The sequence below is a fragment of the Crocodylus porosus genome, unplaced genomic scaffold (assembly GCF_001723895.1).
Source record: "Crocodylus porosus isolate Cpor-Errol unplaced genomic scaffold, CroPor_comp1, whole genome shotgun sequence".
In the NCBI taxonomy this organism is placed as follows: domain Eukaryota; kingdom Metazoa; phylum Chordata; order Crocodylia; family Crocodylidae; genus Crocodylus; species Crocodylus porosus.
The window spans coordinates 9,565,518-9,580,875 of record NW_017728942.1 but is presented as its reverse complement, the minus strand read 5'-3'; the positions used below and the strand labels follow the sequence as shown (position 1 = coordinate 9,580,875).

The 15,358-nt window shown below is 48.2% G+C and overlaps 1 protein-coding gene across 3 annotated transcripts in view; it reads right to left on the bottom strand.

Annotated features, from left to right (window-relative positions):
- COL20A1 (collagen type XX alpha 1 chain) overlaps positions 1–15,358 on the bottom strand; it is a 79,433-nt gene that overhangs the window by 60,548 nt on the left and 3,527 nt on the right. For all 3 annotated transcript variants that reach the window (XM_019548259.1, XM_019548261.1, XM_019548260.1), the window contains exons 2-6: positions 12,792–12,879; positions 6,697–6,807; positions 3,326–3,469; positions 2,867–3,019; positions 2,545–2,745 (exon numbers count right to left, since the gene is read on the bottom strand). In XM_019548259.1, coding sequence (XP_019403804.1) covers positions 2,545–2,745; positions 2,867–3,019; positions 3,326–3,469; positions 6,697–6,807; positions 12,792–12,867 — 685 coding nt within the window. In that variant the 5' untranslated portion in view covers positions 12,868–12,879. The remainder of the gene's footprint in view (positions 1–2,544; positions 2,746–2,866; positions 3,020–3,325; positions 3,470–6,696; positions 6,808–12,791; positions 12,880–15,358) is intronic.

The window sequence follows — 15,358 nt, the reverse complement described above, 5'->3', positions numbered from 1 at the left end:
ATGTCTGGGGTTCCACAAAACTGATGCTCCCAGCACAGCTGGAAGGAAGCCGTCAGACAGAGGATGGGATGGACCCAAAATGCACTCTCCTGACCTTGGCTCTAAGTCAATTAGTGGCACTAAATACCTGTGCTGCTAACTCAGGCTGCGGTCTGGACACCCACAGCTTCTCAGTACGGCACATGGGGTCCTAGCCCTCCTTTACCTGGATTTGGTCAGCAAAGAAACCAGTGCGATTGAACTCTACGACATGATGAATCACTTGATCCTAGGGGACCCTTTGATCTCAATGCCTTTTACACATTGCAAGTCTAATTCCCATTTCATGGATAGGGAAACTGAGGCACAATTAAAAAAAACAACAACAAAACTTTCCCAGGGCACAAGAACCATTTTTTCCTTGAGAAATTGTCAACAGGAGGAAAGCCTACAGGCTTGTCTGAGCATAAACTCATTTAAGATATCGGCACACAGGAGCACAAGGGTTATGGTCCTGTGGCTAAAGGGTTACGCCTTTTAGGAAGTGTGCCCCTGACTTAGGCACTGCTGGGTGCAAGCTGTCAGCTCAGTTACAGCGCGGCTCTAAACCAGCGCTTCCTTTTTATCTTGCACTAAATCCTGTGGAATTTCAGGCGAGTAGCTCCATCCCGCCAGAGATCCCCTATGGGCTATAATTATTTAGATGCTTTCTCTATATTAAATCCAGGCTCCTTCTGCACTGCTGGCATTATACATATGCACCCTCCCTCCCTGCCAAGCCTAGGCCTGTAGCTAAGGGGGGATAAGATAAGGCATGCTGTTAATAAACTGCATATTTCCCCCATTTTTTTTTTTCCAGGTAAGGGCTTTACTTCTTGGGTGAAGTCCAGGCTGCACATGGGCTGGATGCATTCCTGCTGCATCCCCTGGAGCTGCCATGCGATTGCCAGAGGTTGGACTCGTCCCAGTGAACCGAACCCAGGCTTATAGCGATCCGTTGGGTTGGTTCCTCCCCAAAAATGTCCCCACCATCATCATTCCCTATTAAAGAGACTGAGGGAACAACAGAATTCAGCATCGCTGCTCTGTGTCCTCACTTTTATCAAGTGAGCGAACCTGAAGTCTAAGCCCAGTGAGGACAGGGCAGTTAATCACTTTCCCATGAGTTAGATTAAATATGGAGGAGCCTGGGCTTTCTTTTCACCTCCTCACTTAGGTAAAAGCAAGGTGTCTTGCTAGGATGCTGCATTGTTGCAAGCTTGGCTGAAGAATACACTTTCTTTCTCTAGCAAAAAGACAACCTCAGAAGACCGGACAGAAACAGCAAAGGGAACAGGAGTTTGCTTCCAGTGGGATTTTGCATCCTTGGTGCCGTTTGTTGCATGCCCAGCCATTTCCCACTGTTTAAAGAGAACTGGAGACTGATCCCAATGTCCTTAAATGCACTGTTTTGTTCCCAGGCAGGCAAGGTCTTCTGGGTAGATGTGATCTCTTTTATTAAAACAACTGAGTAGTTGGAAAAAAGTTCTTAGCAAGCTTTCGAGCACAATCACCCTTCTTCAGGCATAAGAAGTCCCTGAGAAGGGGGCTCTCTGAGACTTCCTATGCCTGAAGAAGGGTGGCCGTGCACAAAAGCTTGCCAAGTACTTTTTTTCCAGTGACTGTGTTGGTTTAATAAAAGAGATCACATCTACCCAAAGGATCTTGCCTGCCTATGTCCTTAGACCAAAACGGCTACAACCAGAAACCCCGCAACCTGGTTGTTCCTAGATAGCTGCTAAGATGCTGCTATCATGGGAGCTCTGATCTAGCCATCTAGGATGCGCTTATGGCCTCAGCACTGGAGGAGCTGAGTGTTTCCTGGTCTTTTAATAAATGTATAGTCAGAATTACCCAGGGAAGTAGGAATGTATCTTCTAGATGGGAAAATAAGAGGACACAGAGAAGGCTTTACCCGAGCAGACTCCAAGCCCCAAGCTGGTGCCCTTACCACTGAATCATCCTTCCACCCCAGTATAAGTATGCTGATAGATCTGAGAATCAAGGTGCAAAACTCCCTTCCTTAGTGCCGTTCAGTTCAACTCCATTGCTCAGCACACATGATCCTTTGCCTCAGGTGCCTGGTATATTTTTTTTTTCTACTTCAACTGTTTACTGAAGCTTTTTGATTAGAGAAAAATGAATGGAGAATAGTGAGTAATGAGAAAATGCCCTTTTTGGAAGAAATTTCTGGCCAAGTATCCACATTCGGACTATAGTTTCTGCCAGTCTGCAGTGTTGCAAACATTTTCAGCAATACATGGCAATCTTCCAAATAATGTCCCTATAGATAAAGATAAGCCAAATGATGCCTTCATTCTGGAGAGTATTGGTGGATGGGTGCAGGCTGGATGATTTGTCTCTGAGCTGGGTCTAGTGGGCAGACAACAATGAGATGCCTTAGAGACAGATAATAAACCAGAGATAAGGAATGACCCCTTTCTAGGGACTGTCAGGAAGAAATCACTCCTCTTTTGGCAGGAGGATCTGTATTTTAAAAGTCAGAGAGGTGTGTAAGAAACTCGCCTCTTCTTAATGTTTCCTTTGTGGGTTTTTCTTTGCTGAGATCTTCTCGCTCAGATTTTGTCTGGCCGTGCTGCGGTGTTTTCACGGTCGTCGGGGTTGCTTCTGTCATGCCTAACCCAGTGCTTGGCTTGCTCCGGGGTTTCTCACTTGAGCTCTTAGATACAGTGGCCTTCTGTCTCTTCTTTTCCGGCCTGTCCTTCGCTGCATTACAAATGATCACAGAGAGAAGGCCATTATCCCCAGCTATGTCATGTGTGCGAATGACACCCAACCCCTCCCCTCAACTGTTGCATATTGGCTGAGTGCATCACCTTGCACCCACCTGTCTGCGTGAAGGATTCACTCTGGGCCGGGGAAGATGTCTCTGGCTCCGGCTCAGTTGCTGTGTTTCCAAGCGAGGCGAGGCTCTTTTCTGGGCCAGTTGCTGTGTTCCTCCGGTTATTTCGAGCCTGGGAGAGGTTTTTCAGCTCTTCAACTGCAAAAACCACAGTGGAAGGAGATGGTGACATTGCAAATGGGACCATAAACCTTGTAGCAGCCCAACTGGCTCCATGGACTGCAGACACTAGCTGATTTCCAGGCTCTCTCCCTTCTCCCCTCCATCTCCCTGCCCCCGACCAACACCGTCTTGCCCCCCACCCCTTAAGACACAATTGCACAAAAATCACACCCACTGAGGCCCATCTGCAGCCTGCATCCAAAAGCACCCAAGGGATTGACCGAGAGGACACCCACTCATGGGAGGCCAGCGGAGAAGGCAAGTGTCGCATGTGCCACTTACTCACAAATTTCCTCTTGGCAAACAGGGCTTCCTGCGAGCTGTTGAGCACATAGATGTGCAGAGTATATTCTTTTGTGGGGCTCAACCCCCCGACCGTGGCTTTCGGCGTTTTGGTTTTCAGCATGACTTCCTGCTCGGAGTCACCTGGGATGGAGAGATGGAGCAGAGAGACACGGTGGCTTGGACCGACTTCCTAGCTTTTAAATTTAAGGGGGGAGGGGGGGGCGGGAAATGACTGAAACAAAAAAGAAGCTGACATTTTGATCAACTGAGTTTGGGTTTTGGATCTGGTGGGTCAGGAAAATTGTCAGGCGTGTTAGATCTTTTCATCTGGGGACAAGCAAAGTGTTTCCGGTCCAGCCCCTGGACTTCTCATCAGCTTCACAAGGCGCTCCTGGGGGCCAGCCCGTCTGGAAATCAGGTCCTCGGCAGCTAAATGTTGGGTCCTCAGTATAGGAAGCTCTTCAGTATAGGCAACTGGTAATGAAATCCACCCCCAATGTGGCTTGCCCAAGGTCATAGAGGGAGCCTGTGGCAGAGCAGCTAGGACGTAGGTCTCCCAAGACCACAGTGGGTATGCCGCCCAGCACATCTTCCTCCTCTTCCTCTCAAAAAACCCCGGAGCAGACCCCATCACTCTGCAGTGCTAATGTGCATTTCAAGAAAGCCCATTAAAAGCATGGCCATGCATCCATCTGCGACACAGGGGAGTCTACGATCCCTCTACATGCCTCCCTGTTGTTGCAGTAAGGATGCCATTGGTGGGGCTGGAGTAAATGGCTTTGCCTAATTTCAAACGCACATGGACACGCTGGAGGGAAAATCCTGCTGGCCCACTCCTTCGCTAGCACAGGGTGCTGCTGTCATGGGAGCAGGCTGGAAGCAGACTAGAAAGGGGAGATCAGGCCGCAGTGGCGGCTGCGCTCCGGGTGCTGTCAGCAGCTCCCAGTGCTGGTATTGCTAATGGAGCCGTCAGCAGCTTGGTGGTGGCACGTGGCTGCTCTGAGCAACTGCATAGGAGGCAAAAGCCCAAGGTGGCCACTGCCTGCCAGTCAGGGGCTTGCAGGCTGGCATGGCATCTCCCTGCAGGGAGACTTCCCAGGCCCAATCCTTCTTCTTCTGGCTGCAGGGACTAGTGACCTCAAGCAAAGCAGTTTGTGACGCCATAGGACTCCATCCCAGCAGCATTATATCCCCAGGAAGCGCTCACTCGAGAAACGCTGCCTCCGCTAGCTGCTACTTATGCATGGCCTTTCAGCTGGCGATGCAGAGCGATGGCACGTAGGCATCTGGCCCCGCTGTCATGCCGCTGGCCTCCTGCCTTTCCTGTACCAACATGCCAAGAAGCCGTGGAGCAGAGACAGCCCGACCAAGGAACAACCACAGAAATGGTATACATTTGCAAACGAGGCAGAGGGATGGGATTCAGTAACAAGAAATGCAGATGCCTGCAGAGCTGTACGGACATGACCTGAAGTGCTTTAGGGGTAGAGTGGTCAAGTGTTTTCTGATGGGAGCATGACAGGGAGATGCCAGCTATTTTTTGGCGGGAGGACGGTGCCCGCAGCTCTCCTCATTCTCCCTCCCCAGCCATGGAGCAGGGTTTCATCAATGGTTTGTGATTGCTGCCTAATGGCACATGCATAGTCTGCAGGGTCCCAGAAGGGTCTCCCATCATGCAGGCCTCAGAGGAGCCGGGGAAGAGGGGTGAGAGGGGCTCAGCTCCGGCTCAGCCAACAGGGCGCACAGAGCTAAAAGCAGGATTGCACCTGCTTATCCATCAATGGGCAGGCACATGTGCCATCCTGGCTTCCCTGGACCTCCATGCCAGAGCCTGAGACAGGGACAGCCCTATTTGAAAGCCAGGTAGGAGTAAACTAAACTTCCTGCTAAACTAAACTATCTGCTTTGCTTTCCAGCCTGCTGTAGGTCAGGAGCAGAAGGCACCAGGCAAAAACAAAGCACTTTCCAGACTGCTCAGCCCCTACCTACATAGGGAAATGTGCCACTAATGGCAGGAACAGCCTGAGCTGCAACTTTGGGGGTGTCTGAGGAAGAAAAGGGAAATGTCCCACTCTCATTCAGGGACCTCACTGCTCATTCTCACTCTCATTCCTGTCTCACTGCTTGTCCTATTGCATTGCTTTGCAAAAATGTTCAGGCAGAGAGATCCTGGGAGATGAGGGCATGCAGCGCCATGCAGGGTGAGACCCAGGGAACTGGCCTGGTAATTAGTAGTTACCTTCTTACTCGGTTTGATTGCTCCACCATTTCCTATTACCTGTCACTTTTCCTGCTCTCCCTTACTGACGGACTCTCCCACGCTGCTCCTCACAAGATGCTCACTATCTCAGACTGCCCTGCACTTTCTGACATTGCTCCTCAAAGTAGACTCAGCTGCAATTCCTTTAGTACCTTGCCCCCTCACCCACTCCCTTCCAGCATGTATAATCCCCTTTTCAGCACCTCATTAGGGGTCTGTAACAGGAATACCTGTGATTGCTACATCTAAAGCAAACAGCAGTAAAAGAATCTCAAAACATTTGACTGATTTGTATGAGCATTTAATCACGAGGAATTATTCTCCCCCACTAAAAGTGGCGCATCGCCTCTCGAAATCTTGGATCTCATCCATCTATATTTCACAAGCATGTTACTGGCTTAACTTTCTGGAATGACATGTCTGCATTTTTCTACATTTGATTAACCAAAGTAAAACCCTAGCAGCAGCTGAACCGTTTACAGTGTATATGTATTACCGGAGAGGCAATCTTGGTAAAGATGAAGAATTTTGTATCTACTTCTGTAGCCTGGTTCTGAGATGCTCATTCCTGGGATAGGTGCAGCCAAGGGGTATGTAGTTCCTGCAGAATTCAACCAAGCTCCTATGCTGCTTTTTAATCCCACTTCCCATCCCTGGCACTGCCAACCACACAGAGAAGCCTCCTACCCAGGTTTGGAGGTGCTTTAAAATGAGGCTGGGTTTAACTTTGTATTGTGCCACTTAGGTTTGACTAGATCGTGGCTTTGTGTGGACACTCACACCAGCTGAGGCTAACCCAAGTTCAAATTCAGGGAGGTGTGCTTCACAGCATTTCAATTCTGATGAATCAACTTCCTTATTTTGTTTTACCCAAAACCACAGACAATTCCCGACCAGCATCAATTCTGTTCTCCAGGGAGGGTGAAGAAAATTATTGAGATTATCCCTAAAATAAATTGTGGCAGCCTCCCACTCGGTACCGCAGGGTGGCAATTCTAACAAAGAGCAAAGTGAAGGGGAAACTCATGATGCCCTGTGATGTGTTCAGCCAAAAACTTCCTGCTAGCATTAATCTGCCAAATCCAACCCAGGTACCATAAGCACATACCTGCCATGGGCTTCACTCGAACCTTGTACCCATTGATGTTCCCTTCAGTCTCTTTCCATTTCATCTGTAACCTATCTTCAGACAGGACTGTCAGCTTTAACCGGCTTGACCCTGGAGGAGAAAGAGGAACATATGTTATCTCATGTCCAGAGTTGCCTCTGACAGCTAGACAGTCAGACAGACTTTGCCACTTAGTTTAGTGTGCGTGGTTTCCTTTGATTCTGGGAACTGAGGTCCTTTCAGCCAATTTTTTCTTCCCCTCGTCTCCTGGGGAATCTACTTGTCTCTTGTGGCTCCAGCTGGGCAGCACTTTCAGGAGTTAGACTTAAGCAGCGGAGGGTTTTTCACTCTCTTGCAACTCCATGCATCTTCGCAAACAGCAGGAATAGCCCAACTGGGAAGGGTAGAGCAAAGTTGCCTGTGTGGCCATCTTTGCATGCCCTAGATTCAGAAGGCAACAATTCCCCATCCCCAGGCTTTTGTGCTAATGTGTGCTGCAGCCCCAGGGTATCCCCACATCCGCCGCTCTGGCGTCAGGAATGAATCAAAGCAACGGACTTCCGCTCATTGAAAAGTATCAACTATAACTCAATTGGGAGCTGCCAAGGCGCACTGAGATCATGGGCTCCATAACTCTGCAGAGGGAGAATTTCATAGGCAGCTCTGAGGCCAGCTGGAGTTAGAAATGCAAAGCCTGATAAAGTGTAAGTAATAGCCCCTGACAGGACCATAATTCACAAGCACCAGCATGCACCAGCCTCAAAACCTCCTGCTGCTGCAGAGAGTCAGCAAACTGAAAACCAAGAGAAAGAACAGCAGATTGGTAGAAAAGAAATGGATCTGTGGTGTGCTAGGCATGGGCACACTCCCACTCCCCTACTCTCCATTTCACAAAGGTTTCCTGGCTTGCGATTAGATCTGTAAAGACATGTGGCTCTTAAATGACTCTTAGCTCAAATGTACACAACAACGTACACATGGCCCACTTAAACATTTCATTGTGATAGGAGGTAGAATGGAAACCAGAGGAATTTAGAGCCCTCAACTTTAACACATCACATAAAATGCAACTTGTTCAGCAGGTTTCCACCACAGCATCTCCAAAATGCAACGCGTGCAAACATATGCACACCACCTCCCACCTATTTTGCATTTGCTATTGGCATTGGTGCAAATGCCAACTAGTTACTGCTGGTATGCACGCAGACAACTGATGATAATGATTCATGCACATGATAATGAGAGCTGTGCAGACCATGAGCAAATTAGAAATGTGTTTAATTACATGCAGGATTTGCACACAGAAATGCTGTAACTGAAGACCAAAAGGCACTGAATTGTGTGTGAATCGTAGTTGTACGGACAATGGCCCATTTTGCAAATACAAGCATAGGCCTTTGCTCATTTTGCACGTTCAGATTAGAGAAGCTCACTGAAATGTGGGCAACAATTAATAATATTCCTGAGCTGTGACCACAGCACAGGTTTGACTCTCCCTTAGAAAGCTGTCTTGGAGTGTCTTTCCCCCTCCCTTCCTTTACATTGACCCACAGGCTCCTCCATTTTCAGCACGCATGTCTCATGCCCCGAGAACACAGCCCCGACCAAAGGTCTTTTTGCCATGTTGCCGAAACCCAACATCTGTGCCTTACCCTTTCATTTCAGAGACTTCCTGCAAACTTCTCCGCCTACAGACAACTATTTTGGGGGAACAAGGCTCAGATTCACATGTCGCCCAAGGCACAAAGAAAGGGGAAGAGATAAAAAGTGCAGGAGGGGAGTGCTGGGTGGGACTGGTCCCGGAGTCAAGTGTGAGAAGAAATGGTTAAAGGCGGTGGAACAATGGTGGGATTCAGACCCTGATGAAACACAGCGCTGTCTCTTGCTGGACACGTGCTGCCCAGCTTTTCAGCAGTTACTCTAGGACCCCAGAAGTTAAAAGGCAAAAATGTCTGCAGACAAATATGACAGCAACAAGGGTCTCTTCAGCTCTATTCTATTCCAGTTGCAAATGAGGTCCCACGCCATGAAAGCCCCACTGTTCATCTACCCTATGTTGCATGTGCACTATTTGCTAGCGTAACCTCGGCTCTAAATGACTTGTAGTTACACCCAGACTCTCACTGGGTGCCCTTGGCTGGCTCCAGTCTGGAGCTTTCCCAGGATGAATATAGCTCCCTTTCAAATCCGGAAGCGTCTAAGAAACCCAAGCACTAGGCATTTATAAGGAAGATTATGGACCTGACAACCAGCACGAGTCTCCTTCATACAAGGGGAAGGTGCAAATGGCTGCAAAGGGGACGGTTACGAGCTGGCATGTCACAGAGGCTTTCTCTGTATCAGGCGTGTGGATAGGGGATCTGAGGACAGGTTCAAGGATGGCAGGTGCATACGAAACTACTCAAAACTACTGGTCTAATCCCATTGCTACTTGTCTTCCCAGAAGGTGACTTTCTAACAGACCTTGGTGTCATTTCCCTACATGCCGCACATTCTGGAGTTGCAGAGACCTGGGTTTTGATACTAGACACTGAATGCCACATGTAATCAATCCACTAATTACCAAAGCTCCTTTCTAAAGGAGCATTCAGGATATCTGACCAAAGCAGTCCTACAAATGATATGACACTGAGACAAACAGGATATGCTTTGATCTCGTCCAGGAGCAAGATCCCAGAGGCTTGGCAGCTCTTTCCATCCGTTGGATTTATTTCTCGCACTCTGCGAGAACAGCTGCAATATAACCCGCTCGCTACCTTGCATTTCAGCCTCCTTATGTCCCTACTGCTTCATGCATCCAGCAAAATAAGTATGAATGGAGACTGCCGTAAAAGATGTTCCTCCACATCCCAAGTGATACCATAGTCATGAGCTGTTTCAGGGATTCCCTCCAACAATTTTGGAGGGGCTCCGGTCCACCCCAAAGCACACAGAGAATTTTCTTTTTAAGTATCAAAAGTGTTTGAAGAAGATTGAGCATTCATCAAATTACTGCCATCGTTGCCTCTGATCATGCAACAAAGCATACAACCAATCAACGGGACTATTTGGGCAGCCGCCAGTTTTGCAAACCCAGCCTCGGGTATGAAGCTCACCTTGATTTTCTCCCTACTCCTTCATCAATTATCAGTGAGAAAATTTGTGAAACTCCTTGAACAGGCAAAAAAAGAATCGAATTTTCTCCTGGGGATGGGTTCCCTCTGCCACGTTAGTAGCAGCAATGCTATCATTGTAAGTAAAGGAAGGGAGTATGGTTTTTTGTCACTTCTGTGCCCAAAAAGGCCCCTGAAAACTCCCACAAAACCCATGGATCACTTCTCATTTGCCTTCATCTTCCTTCTCCCACCACCTACGAAGGTCATCACAAAAAAGGGGGTCTTTAATAGGAGGTTTGACATCTACTTAGATGGGGTCATTTGAGCCTGGTTTTTCTCTCCTGCCCAGGGCAGGAGGTCGGACCTGATGATCTACAAGGTCCCTTCCGCCCCACTTCTGTGAATCTATGAAAAAAAGCAGGCTCTTAAGGAAGTAGCTCTACTGTCCATCATTAACCCCACCACGTTCAGAGCAGTTCCCCTAAGCTTTGTATGTAGCCTGGCTGTGATTGCTCACACCATTAAAAGAAAAATCAATAGAAGTGAAAATAAGAGAGACCGCTGATGACTCTTGTCAACAGGAAGCAGAGGAATACATCATCGTGTAGCCTGGATCTATCTGGCACCTATGGGTAATGAAGACCATTGGCCTCTGAGCCCCCTACCTTAGAAGGCCAGGGCTGTTGCTTTTGCATAGCAAAGATGGTGCAACTCAAGGGTGCAAACCATCACAAGTCCATGCGTGGACACCTGTATTGAGTGTATCTGTAAGCAACCTGCTGGACGCACTTTAGGAACCAAAGAGACCCCAGTGCTCCTCCTTCCTCTGCACTGAGACATGAAATGCCACCAGGCAAGCTGGCTCGACATTTTTAATGCTGCCATTTGTTTCAGGAAACCGGTTAGAGCAGCAGCAATCAGACACCTGTTAGGGGTAGTTGTCTAAAGAGTGAATTACCTGGCACCGAAATAATAACAGGGCTTTGTGACAACCAGGAAAAACTTTGCCTTCTGCCAAGGTAACTCAGACCTCGTCACCAGTCTGGCTGCTGATTGTTTTAAGAAAGCTGGTATAACCACCGTCATTCAGGGGCTTGGGATATGTGAACAGCAATCAGACTGCCCTTTCAGCCATGCCTGTGCCTTGTTTCAAACCAAGGAGCTCCCAGCTGAACTGAGAAAGGCCTTCAGGGCTTACACTTGCCTCAGGTCTTCCAGGCATCCGAAACACAGGTTGGCTTCAATTATAGTTTACAGTGCACTGCTTGCTGAAAGATGCCTGGGTGCCAAACACAAAGCCATTTTAACAAATTATCACCTTTGTATTGGGCACAGAGACGTAGCCATCAGCCTCGCTGTCTGTGCAAATACCAGCATGGGAAATGTCAGATGTTTATGATTAAAACAGGCCTAATCATGATGGCATTTAAAAGAAATAAATAGGCATGATGGGAAGCCCATTGGCCCTGTTTCTTGCACCGAGATAAAAGTCAGGCCCTCAGTTACTTCTTGTGGTAACGAATTCCACAAACTAATCTTTTTTTTGTGCGGAAAACATATTTCCTCCATTTCCAGATGCTCTCTCTGGGATTTTTTTTTTCTTTTTTGGCGAAAATCTAACTAGTCTCAAAAAAGATACCACCTCTACAATGAGTCCTGAATGCTTTTTCCTCTAGACCAACATGTCTACAACCTGGATACCTCTCTGGAATGGGCAGTCAGATTCATCATGTATTGTTCAGAGCCGGGCTAATGACCTGTCTTGGACTAAATCTGCCCAGCTAGTAAATACACTACGTTGTTGCAGTCTCTCCAGAAAGAGTCATCTCAGTGCACACCCAGGTGCATAACCCTTATCCCAGGTTAATCAAAAACCTAGCAAAGACATGCTCCAGACTAAAACACAGGCTTTGATTCAGGAAACAGGGACGCCTCCTCCATCAGCAGCACCTGGCAATTTGCAAATGATATGAAAGACTCGTAACCACTTGTCACGCTGGAGCACTGCAGAGCACATGGGAGGTTGCTAGAGATGTTTTCTGCTCAGGGTGAAATCTGGCCTGCAACACGGAGGGTGCATTGCCCAAGAAACCCCCTGGGAGAGCTTTTGTCCAAATGCTGCAGTGCATCCCGCAGGGTATTCAGTAATAGTTATGGCACTCTCGCATCCCCCCTTTCACGCTTCAGTGCAGATCTACCTAGGTGCTAGAAGGCTGCTGCTCATGTGGGCTCTGCTCTCATAAGGACTGGGATATGCACAGGGCCGGTCCAGAGGAATTGCTGCCCTCGGCGAACTGTGTACCTCGGCGCCTCCACTACCTCCGATACAGAGGAAAATAAGAAGTCTAGAATGACCTTTTACATGCACGTATTTGATGCTCGAAATGAACAATACAACAATAAAAACAAAAAATTGGAATGGATTGTTTCACACTTGTCATTAACCTGGAGAGGTGACAAGCTAGGAGCTGCAATTCTAGCGACCGCTGCTCGGAGATCTTTGCAGAGGTCTTTCTCCCCTTACTGAAGCAAAGGTCTAAGATGGAGCCATAGCCGGCGGGGCTGTTATTGAGAATGACGCTCCTGTTATTTTGTTCTGCATACAAATTTGGTGCCTCCCAAATTTTGGCGCCCTGGGCGACCACCAGTTCACTTAATGTTTGGACAGGCCCTGGATTTGCAATGGAAGAGGGAGGGGATAATCCTCTAACCTGTATCACAAAATGGGCACTCTTAAGGGCCTGATTTTCATTCCACTAACACCTGTGGAAACCAGGCTTTTCCCGTGCTCCCAGCTGTCACCCACATCAAAAAGTTTCCACTACCAGCGCCTATATTCCCTGGCATGGTCTGGAGGCCAATTTCCAAAGTTACCGCCTGCCCGACAAACACAGAAGTGGTGCCAAGCCGAGTCCAACCACATACATGGGCTCAGCCCAGGTAATACCCATTCCCTAAAACACTGCCCCTTTTAAAAGAGGTCAGAAGACAGCTTCTTACCTTGCCCATGCACTTGTCCCGCAACATGACTGGCCACGGTGATCCAGGCAAGAAAGACAGAACTGCAAATCAGCATGATGTCTCGGGCCTGGAGGAAGAGAAACATTTGGAAGAAAAAGGCATAGTAGGTCTCAACGCCCCCCCCAAACCACATTCACCCTAAGGCCTCTGCTGACACCTTGCTGATGATACACAGGCACAAGCATGACCAGTCAGGAAGAGTTTACCATTTTGTTATAACCCAGGGTGCTTGCTCTGGGCCTGGTTTGATAGGCACTATTGTAGCGATCACCAGATTCAATAAATACAGGTATACGATGAATGAGAAGAATTAACAACAATGAATCCTATTGTAGAACAGCAGGCAACGTCTGCAGTCCCTCCGTTTCTCTAAGTAAAAGCTGCAACTCAACTGAGTGACTATATCCTAGTTCCCATCTCTTCTACGTCAGGGAGCGTCTCTAAATTACTAATGTTATCACTACAACTATCATAAAGTTTCCATTGCTGCCTTCCAAAATAAATCTATTCTACCCTCTGGCCCATCACTAAATGCAATTCGATCAGGCTAGCTGAAAGCAGATTTTGGTCCTCCATATCTTTATGTCTTCTTGATTTAATTACAATTATTTTGCTCTTCCGGCACTGCAAAGCTCATACAGGTATGGAGAAAGAGTGGGTGCTATTGTGCTTCTGTTTAAGTCTTATCAGCAAAAAAAGAACCAGATTCCAGAATGGTTTGGGTATTTCTGAAAAATGAAGTGAGAAATAAGCATTTGCCGTCATCATGGCAAAACAGTGAAGCGCATTCCTCTCCTTTCCACTGCCGTTGCCGTTGCTGTGGATCCGGGCTTGCTGGGGAAACAGCTCCAGGCCTCCACCTACCTTCTTGCAAGGCTTCAGCTCATTTTCCCTTACAGAGTAGCCAACACAACCACCCTGCAAAAGCCTGCATGTCTGAATATTGAGCTTTCCCCCCTGGTATCAGTAAGGACCATCTTCTCATGGGTTTCTTCCACAGGCATTTTGTGCATTTGCAGTCAGTTCAATTTTCCTTCTCCCTCCACAAAGCCCTCACGAGACAGGAGCAAAACACAAGGACGCACTGCTGCGTGGAAGGTTATGACGACTTCCCTGCCTTCAGAGCAATATAAAAGAAGAAACAAGCACAGCAAAAGGAAAGGGATAAATTAAATACACTACATTAGGCCAAAAAGCTGCATTATCTGAGGCCCTGCTCTTTCACTCGAATGGTTATTTTGGAGTTTGAACACTTGGCGCTTTCCAAACTCAACAGGCCAGTGGAGAGTTAAAACCCCCAGACTCTTTTTCGGGTTTTTAAACCTTTCTGGTTTAAAAGAAATAAAGTCAAAGCCCTTGCCATTTCTGTAGGTCCTATAAGAAAAACAAGCGTCTTGATTCTGGGCTCCCCAGTGACACTGCTACGGGATAAATCGGCAGACCTGCTTCAGGCCAGCAAGGCCACTGCACAGGAGCTGAGATCCGCTGAACACAACCCCCCTCTTCTCCTCCACCCTGGCCTAAATTAGAGCTAAGGGTATGTCAATCCTGCCGCGGCGGCGGTGACCAACTCGCATGGTGACACGCCTGAGCTAGCTGCAAACACGCGGGCGTAGGTCCTGCTAGCCATACAGCTACAACAGAAGACCGAGGGGGATTGAATAGCAGCTTTCACCTCCCTGCAGGGGGGCTGCAAAGAGGGTGGAGCTGGGCTGGTCTCAGTGGGGGCAGATGACAGAACAAGGAGCAATGGGCTCAAGCTGCAGCAAGGGAAGTTGAGGTTGGATATTAGCAAAAACTCTCTCACTTGAAAGACAATAAAGCACAAGTTACCCAGAGAGTTTGTGGCCTCTCCATCTCTCCAGGTTTTGAAGCCCTGGCCGGACAAAACCTTGCCTGGGATGATGTAGTTGGGGCTGGTCCTGCTTTGGGCAGAGGGTTGGACTAGATGTGACCCCCTGAGTCCCTCCCAACCTGCATTGTCTGTGATTCTAACATCACGGAGCTCAGCGTGGGCTGCAAATCCTGTGTTGAGCAGCGAGCTTTACTCTCAGGCAGCCAGCCCCTGGGGAGCTTTGCACCAACACCTATTGGTGCCCAAACGAGCTCAAATGAGTCAGAAGGAGTGACTGCAGGGCAGACGTGCCATAAGCAGCCCATCCGCAGCTTGCTGTCCTAGTAACATCAATGGGCTGTGAAACTGGCCTCCTTCTATTCAGGACAATAGCATTACACCACAGGGAAAACCTATTTAAGTGATGGAAACCTCAGACCCATTAGGATTTTGAGCTTGAAATATTTCTGCAGGCCTCGTGCGATGCACCGCCAGCTTCTGCCGTTTGCAAAGCGGTGCCATTCGTTCCCGCTGCTGTCGGCACAGACAGACTGAGCGCAGCGGTTCGGCCCTTCCGCCTACAGCCACATTTCAGCTCCATGCAAGATGATGAACAGGTATGAAATGGCTTCTGGCAACTTTCTATTACACTCCAACGTTATCAGCTGCTTCTTCATCAAAAAGCAAAACAAGAGGTCAGCCAAGAGTCTCA